The sequence below is a fragment of the Poecilia formosa genome, unplaced genomic scaffold (genome assembly GCF_000485575.1).
Source record: "Poecilia formosa unplaced genomic scaffold, Poecilia_formosa-5.1.2 Scaffold102, whole genome shotgun sequence".
In the NCBI taxonomy this organism is placed as follows: domain Eukaryota; kingdom Metazoa; phylum Chordata; class Actinopteri; order Cyprinodontiformes; family Poeciliidae; genus Poecilia; species Poecilia formosa.
Genome location: NW_006800041.1, coordinates 635,125 through 646,020, shown reverse-complemented (window position 1 = coordinate 646,020; position 10,896 = coordinate 635,125). Strand labels below are relative to the sequence as shown.

At 37.4% G+C, this 10,896-nt stretch overlaps 1 protein-coding gene across 1 annotated transcript; it reads right to left on the bottom strand.

The window, feature by feature from the left end:
- Nucleotides 1–2,702: 2,702 nt before the first annotated feature.
- ddias (DNA damage-induced apoptosis suppressor) lies at nt 2,703–7,520 on the bottom strand. Its single transcript, XM_007559074.2, has 5 exons — nt 7,138–7,520; nt 6,839–7,000; nt 6,083–6,191; nt 4,647–4,942; nt 2,703–4,509 (listed from the first exon to the last, which is right to left on the bottom strand). Exons 1-5 carry the CDS (start codon nt 7,257–7,259, stop codon nt 2,889–2,891), a joined length of 2,310 nt encoding a protein of 769 aa, XP_007559136.1. The 5' UTR covers nt 7,260–7,520; the 3' UTR covers nt 2,703–2,888.
- Nucleotides 7,521–10,896: the final 3,376 nt, after the last annotated feature.

Below are 10,896 nucleotides of genomic sequence, written 5' to 3'. Positions count from 1 at the left end.
ATGCAAAACATTACTGCCTGCTGGTTTTAGGATTAGATAGAAACAGCTCTTGGTTAATTCTAATTCTCAATCATCAGACTGATCAGCTATAATAGTTTGCATTTCACCTTGTTAGCCAGTTAAACACCTATGGATGATTTAAAAGATCCGTTTTTTGTTCTCATTTTATACTATCTCTGTTTTCAGCTGGATTATTTAGAGGCTCACAGTGGATGTTTTGTTAATTATTTTAATTGTTCATATTGCAAAGCATGCAAGAGAAACGTAAAAACAAACAAACAAAAAGTTGGGATTGCAGTTATTTAAAATCAAAATGCAAATGTACTTTTCAGGACACATTTAATAATGATGATCATCAAAGTATTTCAGAACGAGAAATGTTCAATCTATTTCAGAAAAAGAAAAAAATAACTAAAGCTTATATCATACACATTTCTCCTCTACAACATAAAATGATTAAACAATTTCAGCAACAATCTTCCCTATTTGCATGAACATCTTTCATATTTTCATACAATGAGGGAATCAACATCAGAGAAAAAAAGCTTTAGAAGATAAAAACGAGAGAAAATAAATAGAAAACCGATTGCAATCTGAGATAAAAACACAATAACATTACCAAGAAAATATACACAATGTTACATTACTTAAAATAGATTTAAGTTGAAAAGTATCAAATAACTAGAACAGCAAGTTGATTGCAATTAAAGGATCAGCTCCTCCAAAGAAATGCATTCAAGTAGTTGGCAATTTGCCTCGGAGCAATTTGCTGCGGTGTGGTTTGATCAACAGCAGATCATGTGAGACATCCTACAAGCCTGTAAGTTACAAGCCAAGGCTGAGACTTTCACATTCTCCGAGAAGGCCTTTGAGTACAGCTACTTATTTAGCAGGAGGCCGGTGCGCTGATTCAAGGGTCAGAGCAATGTGCCCTCTGTCACAGAGAGTAAAGCTGAACACATGCTGGCTCCAAGTGTTTCCATTCACTGAGTGTGCAGTGACATAGCTCACGTACTGTACCAGTGGGGTGCAGAAGAGCTGCAGCTTCTGGAAACAACGTACTCTGGATCAGTACAGTGCAAGAGTTCAGTGTCAACACAACTTAGGGAGCAAAATTAATAAGAAAGCGTAGCAAAAGATAAAACTAGTAATACCAAGTATTAGTAACGCTCTGTTGTCAGATACATTGTAATATTTTCTAACAAACTTCTGAGGCCTTCAGCTGAATTTATACTGAGGTGAACATGCCCACCGTATGTCTGCTGGATTAAAGGAACTGAATACAAAAGAAAGCTCGGGTTTGTATTTGTAAAATATATATATATTCGCCATCAATCACATAAAATCACACTAAATATAATAAAGTTTCTGATTGTAATGGGACATGGGAAATTTCAAACAGTATAAAAAATGTTTGCAAGACACTGCAGCATTCGAGCTCTTCCAATTATGACCAAACACAATCTTAGAGTTTTTGAACCTAATATTTTTACTGTAACTGAATTTTATTGCCAAATTTACCAAAGTTGTCCTAATTATTCACATTCTGAAAAATAGAGCAGATATTATTAGTCCTGTGATTAAACTCACATTTTGCATGTGTGAACCAAATAACTGCACCAAAGATTTTCATTAGGATACAGAACTGATCACAAATGTTTGAATGAAATTTTATGACAACATTTCTGTTGCCAACAAAAAAAATATGATCAACTAAGTCTGCAGTCTTTTATCCTTTGGAGAAAATTTGCTCTTTGGACAAATACGAAGGCACTCTGCTCACAGTAGAAGAGAGAAACATTTCAGCCTGAACCAACAACTGTGTGACTGCAAAAGCTACATTTCTGCAGCATTTACTACATTTGAAGAATCCCATTCTGCTCCATCACTTAGTGGTCCTGACCCATAACAAACGAAAGCAAACAAACACACTCAGCTGAGCAGTGAGCACATACCAGCCCCAACACACACACACAGGTCAGCGCGGGACTCCAGCTGTGGACTGGCTGTCCAGTTTCCACTTTTACACATGTAACATCATCTTCATCTTGCTCTCATTCTGTTTTACTCAGACATGCAGAACAGAGCCATCGTGACAGCTAATCTTAGCTCTGTGGCACGACATTGTCCACACTCGTCCCTACATAACTGACCCCCTGAACACGTACACACACACACACACACGCACACACACACACACACACACACACACACACACACACACACACACACACACACACACACACACACACACACACACACACACACACACAGGAACCTGGAACAGCAGGTCTTCTCACCGGGTCTGGGTGCTGCCAAGAAGGGCAGGATTCATTTAACACTACAGAGTTTAGAAGTGACAGAGTGTTTAGTTGGTCATGTGATGAACAGATGTCCAAATCGTTTGTTTTCTAATAGAGGACCTTTGTTACGTATTTGACCCCCCTCTGTTAAGTTGCTGTCTCTTCCCTCTCAGCAGCAAATACATGTTCACAAACGCACCTAGCAATATGCATATTTTGGATATTTATCATTAGTTAAAATTTATAAAATAACTATGATGTAATAGTATTATTAATATCTAAAAAATAATTAGGATGGGGCAAACGAAAAGAACTGAAAAACCTCATCTGTTTGGCATATTTCAACAAAGAAAACACACTTGATTTTTAAATAAGCTTGAAAGAAACAAAACATGCTTAAATGTGGGTAATTGACTTTTAAAAGCAATTTTATAAAATGTGAGCTGATCTTTAGTGCATGCAATAAAAAGCATGTTGAAGTGAAATAAATATTTAATTAGCTTATTAAAGAAAAGGTGACAGCAGCTGATCCATCTTAAATTTTTAACACATAAGTCTTTTTTTTCTTTCTTTTTTTTTGCAAAGTTATGAATTCAGATAAGAGTCTGAAAATAAATCCCTTGACCAGTCACATGTAAGGTTTCCTCCATCTTCAGTGAGGTGATCCTTAGATCCATCAAGATCTCTCTCACCTTCTGTCTCATTAGCCTGAGTCTGATCCCACAGAGCTCTGCCATCATTTCCTCCAGCTCCCGGAGATCGTCTCATGTTACAACCTGAATCCCTGCGGCCATTTTCCGTCTGACATTTTTTTCTGAATGAGACTCTCAACTGCATTTTATGAGCAGGAGTAGGAGGAACAACTCCCTCTGCGTTGTCATAGTCCCAAACAGTCACATTGCTCGCTTCAGAGTCACGTTTCTGACTGGTTGGACTGGGTGACTCAAAGCTAGTTGCTCCTCTTTGCCGCGTTACCTGCTGCCCTGCTGGATGTCGTTCTTTACATTTCTCATCCTTCCTGAATCTCCTTCCTGGAATTATTTTGCTCTTCCACCTCCTGGATCTGACACTCCACCTTAAATTTTCTTTTGGTGTCTCATCTTTCAAACTTCTGCAGGAAGTGACCACGGTCGATCGTGTCATTCCACCTGCTTTCACAATGGGAGTGGACTGAGAAGGAGGAACAAAGTCAAAATCTTGCAGGCCTACAGAATCCCTTTTAGCCGTCAGATCGCTTTTCAGCTTCCGTTTGTCAGGCGTTGAATGTGACACACTCGAGGCTTCATTCTTTACGTGTTGAACATTCATCTCAGCGAACCGGAAATGGGCATCTGAAGGCGATCTCTCGGTGCGTGTGTGAGTTGTGTACGTTGCCGGGTGTACAAATGAGTCACCGAATAAGTCAGCTGAGCAGTTGTAACCGTCCACTTCATTTTGCTCTTCCTGTTTTTCAAAAGATAAAAAAGCTTCATCATACCTCGGAATCATGTTGTCTTCAGGCCTGCTCATGCGTTCACCACAGCTCTTCCAGTCTCGATCAGATAGAATATGTTGTCCCTCTCTATCTATTGTTGGCACATTAGCGATATCTTGGAGGTGGTCTGTGGAGATCATCTCTCCAGTATTCAGACAACTAGCAGCTGGCTCGGCTGACCGGTTTGCGATTTCCGCAAAGGTTCCTGTTGTTTGTTTTTCATGCTGCAAATTTAAGTTTGTTGTTTTACAGAGAACATTTAAACCTTCGTCTTGTTTGCACAAAAATTCGGAGAGGCTTTCAGAGAAAGGCAAATCATCCCAAGCAAATGAGCTTGATAAAAATGTTTGGGACTGATGTGTGGTGGGAAGCTCCTTCGGAGTGAAACTGCAGCTTTTGTACCTCGGCTGTGATGGACTACAGCAAGTTTTCACACTGAAGCTGTTTTCAGCACTTCCTGCACAAGAGGAGTTTGAATCCCCAGTAAATGACGGGTGGATGTGAAAGCTGGACTCTAGCTTTAGAGGAGCTGGACTCTCCTTGGTGCCTGGATGGTTCTGCGTGTGAACTCTCTGCACAGGAAGTGGCGCTGGGCTGCATCCTGTCAGTCTGCTGCTCTGATCTGCGCCATCCTGACTGGATCTTTCCTCCTGCTCTGCTGAGGACGTCACAAGCCCAAGCGACTGCTGCCACGGAGGGGTGGAAGTAATTGACTGGTTCTGGTGCTGGAAACTGGGATGGAAACAAAAACGCTTTTACTTGCGTGTGCGCAAATTTTGTGTAATAAAAATAAAATTAACGAGATTCTAAAAAGGGTGAGGCTTGAATATTTCTGTACAGGAAACACTGTGATTTCTGTCTTTTCTTACCGAAGTAGCGCCTGGGACAGATGACCCGAGGGACACAGAGTGACGCCACTGAGGGTGCTGCTCGGAGAAGGAACAGAAATCAGCAGCAGGGGGGCTGAGGACGGTCTGCTGGGATCAGCTACGTGCTCAGAAGCTCTCTGAAGGAGGCGCTGATAATAACTGAGCACGGTGCAGCCGGTCAGGCCTGAGGCTGGGGGAAGAATCATCTGACTGGCAACAAACTGGGCTCTCTCTCCTCTGCCGGTCTCACTTCCATCAGGTTCTTCAAGCCAGGGTTCCCGTTCTGTTCCGCTCACCTGAACACAGATGGACAACCGAGCAGAGATCAGGTCACGTGGCCACGGTTTCACTTTTAATTCATTTCTCTTTATTCAAGTAAAAATCCAACATAGAGAGAAACTTGAAGAGAAACCTTTGATGTGGAGAACTACAAAACTAAAATAAAAAAAGGATAATAACTCATATTATACATAACTTGATTAGCAGATCCAGAAAACAATTTCTGATTGTGTGATTTAGAAGTACAGAAAAACTTCCTTCTGTTTTATAGTAATATAATATTTTACCATATGCATAAAATTTAATAATTATAAGTAAAAATGTGCAGAACTGATTTAGAATAAATACAGACAAAATTCCCTTTATAAAACTTATTTTACTTAATCTTAAAATTCAGAAGGCTTTGAAATATTTTGTAATTACTCCAGATTTAATAAATAACTATTATTATCAACAATATGCAAAACACCAGTTTTTTTGACTATTCAGAGGAATTACTGCACATTTAAAATGTGAACCAGCCTTAAGCAGAAGATAATATAACAGCATTATTGTAGCACCTTTGCTTTTTTCACTAGTTTAGTTCATCTTTAAAGACTAAAAATTTGCTTCATATTACATTTATTGCTCCTTGATTGATTCTAAATATATTTTAACCCGGAGAAATATACAGAATCCTCTTCATGTTTCTTTTTATGTGAAATAGATTGGTCAATGTAAAGACAAAAGTTTCATTCTTCAAACTAATTTGGATAGATCATGAGACTATCCCTTTATGTTTTGATTTTAGCTTTAAGAAAATTATTATTTTTTTATTGTAGCTTAAAGACACTACAAATATGAAGTGAACAAATGATAAAAAAAAATAAATAAATACATTTTTGCATACCAGCATGGATGGGTATTTTTTTTTCCTTCAGCGTAAATATTTAGACTTGCATGTTAAACACAATTAGTGTGCCATCCTGGCCAACTGGGCAGATTTGTTTCAGTTACCTGAAGAACTTGTAAAACCTGGCACAGTTACAAAAATAACATGATCCAAGATCAAGATGTACTGGCACTTTTTTTAAACAACTAATGTGAATTTTACCTGAATGAAAAACTAGGAAGTACGGCGCTGCTTAACAAAAAAAAACCTATTCAAACTCTATTACCTTTATACCAAAGATGAAGTATCTACCGAGGAAACAGTCTTCAACTGCTTTCGCCAACAATGTGGATCTTGCTGATGGTCCGGCAGGTCCCTCTGAATTTTCAGCTAACCTACAGATAATAAAATAAAATCCCAGCAGATTTTGTCAGTATAAGTGCAAGTCTATTATGCATCATCAGTTGACTCTTCTCCATTGTTATCTGCTTAACAATGTCTTCTTTTAATTTCCTTGTTCATAATAACTAGCAGAAAAGTAGACAAGTAATTAGATTAGATTTGAGCATTTGAAAACCAATGTGTGCAGTTCTGCAAATGCAAACAACAGCTTGAATGCAACATTAAGTGGAGTGCTATATTTCAAATGCAAATTTTGCATGCCAATAATTGCATTTGGCCTGTTGGATGGACTTTCACTGCCCATGATTACACACACTCGATTTATGTTTTTAGTGACCCAGACACTAAAGTTAACAAATAGTATACTACTGTATAATTACACAGACACCGTTTTAGTTTGAGTTGAGAGGGGATGGGATTTAATAAGTGGATACTTAATCATTTATCATCATGTAAAAGATATAAAATACATTATGTTCATCAAAATGTGATCACAGAGAACTCACTGCAACACAAGGACAACATGCAAAGTGTGCAGAGAAACCTCAGGCTGGGATTCAAACCCAGAACATTTTTACTGCAAGGCATCAGAGCTACCGACTGTGCCACTTTGAATGGAAAATAAGACATAAAAAATTACCTCTGTAATCCACTTGCATGGATGCCGAAAAAGGAGTTCAAACTATTTCCAAACACGGTTACACCAAATGTGGATGTATCTCGGACAACTCGCAGGGAGAGACGGTATCTGTAGTCCACTTGATCCTTGATACACCTGTAATCACACCTGGAGCACCTATACCTGACAGAGAGGACACGTGACTGTGGATTAACGTCTGCAGTACATAAGTACACAACATAAGAATATAACCATGTTGAATTTCCTCTGAAATAACATTTTTCAACCAGAGTTAAAACTTGTTTATATTTCGTTTATACCTTAAGGCGTCTCTCTGTTCAGCATCGATCCGGGAGAAGCAGCCTTTGCAGCAGGGATAAAACACACAGGCATCTTGTAAAGACAACACGGTACAACCCACCAGAACCCGCCGGACAGACATCAGTTCAACCCGGAGAAAAGAATTGATCAGTTGGCTAACATTTAGCTAACTCCTTAGCATACATGGAGGCTGATTTAACGGAACTGGGGAAACGGTGTTAGCAAGAAACGCAGGAAAACAAAAACATGGAAATACTCATTTTCTCCTAGATTTTCTTTCTAAGAGCAAAGCGTTTTCAAATGAAAAGCGCCACAGACTGTTTTGGTTGGAATTTCTTCTTCGGTTAGTTATTTACAGACTGAATTCATTACTGCCACCTTTCGGACTATGCATGAAATGGCAGGTTGTTGTGAAGTCAACTTCATAATAAATTGACTTCCTGTTTTCGGCCCCTCAAATGTTCACTTCATGTCTATGGTTCACTTATCCCAAGCCAAAATGTTTCCCTGTTTATCCAGTGCAATTTGAATAAAACTGGCACTGAATGATTCTATATGTAATGTACACATTTTAGAACTTTATCAAATTTATGCATTTGTTATATTTTGTTTCTATTACCTTATTTTAAATCATATAATGAATAGGCTGCATTAAATGCTATTCATCAAAAATGTATCTCCAGATACAGAAGTATTTCTAGATACATAACAAAAACTTTTTGTATAACAAATATAATGTGATAGTAGCTGTTTTTCATTCAGGTCAGATTACAGTTCCTTTTTTTTATCTCCCTCTATGCAGCCAATAAAATTGAACATAAGTTTTATTCAAGTTCAGTTCAATAAAACTGAACACGAGTTTAGTTTTAATGGCTGCAATGTCTGTGTGCAGTGGGAGAAGTCTATTACAAGTATATTATCTTTCGATAGTATTAAGCACCCTCTAACATTTTGTTAGGTAAGATTTAAAATAATACATTTTATTTGGGTTTAATTGAGACCAACACAAAGCAGTAAACTAGATTTGAAGTGCAAAGAAAATGACTCAAGATTTTTATGAAATACAACTAGAAGCATATTAAAGAACATTTTAGCCTCTTTTACTTTGATACCTGTAAATAATATTTAGTGCAGCCTGTTGCTTTCAAATGTGTGTGATTTGCTCTCTCTCTCTCTCTCTCTCTCTCTCTCTCTCTCTCTCTCTCTCTCTATATATATATATATATATATATATATATATATATATGTGTGTGTGTGTGTGTGTGTGTGTGTGTGTGTGTGTGTGTGTGTGTGTGTGTGTGTGGGTGTTCTGTGTAAGGTCATGAAGGTATAAAAGAAATAATCCAGCGTCATAAAGTCCAAGGAACACACCAGAGTATGGAACACTTGTAAGCATATGAATACCTACACAGGGATGGCAAAGAGAGCATTATTTAGGAAAGCAGCATAGTAACTCTGGAGGATTTGCAGAGATCCACAGCTCAGGTAGGTGAACCAGTTAACAGAACAACATGCACACTCCTCAAATTTGCCTTCAATGGAAGAGAGCCAAGATTGTGAAATTGGTGAGAGAAAGCCAGAAGTAGTTACGTCTGCAAGAAGGAACAAGGTGTTCAAGGCATCTTGTTCCTTGAACATGTGGAACAAGGTGCTCTGGTGACAGAAAACTAAAGTTAAACTTTTTGACTTATATGGCAAACATCATGGCTGAGGGAAAACTAACATGAAGCTTGTATGTGGCGGCATCATGCTGTGGAATAGGCTCAGCAGGGCTCATGGAAACACCTTTCTGCACTTTGCAGAAAGGTGATTGAATGGGTTTTAACTTCTTAAAGTCTTTTAGCAGAAAGTTATTATACCTTTGGCATCACTAACCTGACAAGAGACACAAATCAACTGTCTTTGTAGTAATCTTCGTACTAAGTTGGCGTCATTATGAGTCCTTCTTGTGTTTTTGATATGTTGTTACAAGAAGCCACTTGTTCTGTTGTTTCTACATAACTTCCCAAATCTGAGTCGTTTTAAGGAGGAACTTTGTTTTCAGAGTAAAAGAGAACAATGACAACAGACATTACATGTGGTTAGTTTGGTGTGCAACATTTAAAGGTGAGGATTTTCTAAAGCTGTACTTTGTCCTAAAATAAGGCTTGTTTGTTTGTTTATTAACGTACATGTCCTTTTTTTATTTTGCTCCAGTTATACATACAACAACACTGTAAAACACCTGCAATTCTCATCTGACTTTTGGTTTCACAGTCCCACCTCACTACTACTGGTAACTCCTGGCAACCCCTTCAAAACGTTTCTGGAGGCATCTCTGAATACTTAAACATGATTAAAAAAAAAGATAAATATACATTTTAGATTTTCTTTAGATAAAGCACAGGCTTTTCTTTTCTGAACATTTATAACTAACAGCATTTTTGTGTTTCAGTTGTTTGTTAAATGTGTATTACTTAATTATAGTTACGCTCATCATACTCAGAACAAAATAAAAAAAACATATAATGAATGACTTTGTTTGAAAATACAAAACTTTATCTTCGCTAAGTTTTGATGAAATTGTAAGACAGATGTTTGCTGCTCTACTTCTGATCATGGTTTTTTTTTTACAATTCAAGAATAAAAAATGAGTTTCTTCACTATTTCATTGCGACACCTATTAGAGGAACAAATTAAACCAAAATTGTAATTAGGCAGTGTCTGTTGTAACATATCAGTGATAGCTTCATCACTCGGTGTGCCAAGTGACGATCTAATTATATATCTTGATGAGACTTTGAGGAAGGAAGAAATTTCTTCAGAAAATGACATTCATGTATTTCAGAATAATTTAGTCAACACATCAGCATGTGGTCGGTTACATAAAAATCCCATGTCAGTTGTCAAGTTTGAGGAAACACTATAACTTAGTTATTGACACAGACACACTCACAGGTTTGAACAGGTTTGCAATGAATCCTAAAGATCGAGTTAAAAAGCAAAAGCATGCATGCCACATTTCATGTAGATCCAAATCTCACCAACCGGATCATTAATGCAGACTTTAAATCATGCTTTTGTAATTTGCAGAATAGATTTCTGCTTTGCTCTTCATTCTGTTGTTACTTAGAGGACTATAGCTCCACTATAGCTAATTCAGATTTAGTCTCTAAAATGCTGTCCAATAGGCGACCTCACCGTTCTTAGTCTCTTCACTGCCAACCTGTCCATTTTAGAACAGATTAGTGACATTTTCACTATTCTTAATGGTTTTAGTTCAACATATTTGCTAGAAGTCGCACGGCAACTCGAGGCCCCTCTGAGCTTCAAGAAAAACGTCTTTTGTTGGTACATGTGAGAGCTAGAACACAAGATGAAGCGTCTTTCTCCTGTTTGCAGCCATCCGCTGTGGAAGATCCTTCCTGAAGGCAACAAGGCAGCCGAGAGATTGCCTGTTTAAAAAAACAAACTAAGAATGAATCTATTTGGTTGGGCTGTTAAAATTTATATTTATGTATTATCTCTTATAGTTTACCATAATTTGCTTTATTTTAATTCTTTGAACTTTTGTATCTACTTGTATTTACTGTCTTACTAGTGTTTAAGTTATTAATAATCAATACGATCATTCTTGAAAAATAAAGACTATTTTAATTCAAAATGTTTTGCATTTTATTTATGTTTCAGAATGTTCACTACATGTGGTTTTAACTTTAGCCTTTACAGAAGTTATTCATTTATTTTCTCCTAAAAAGTGTTTATATACATACATATAT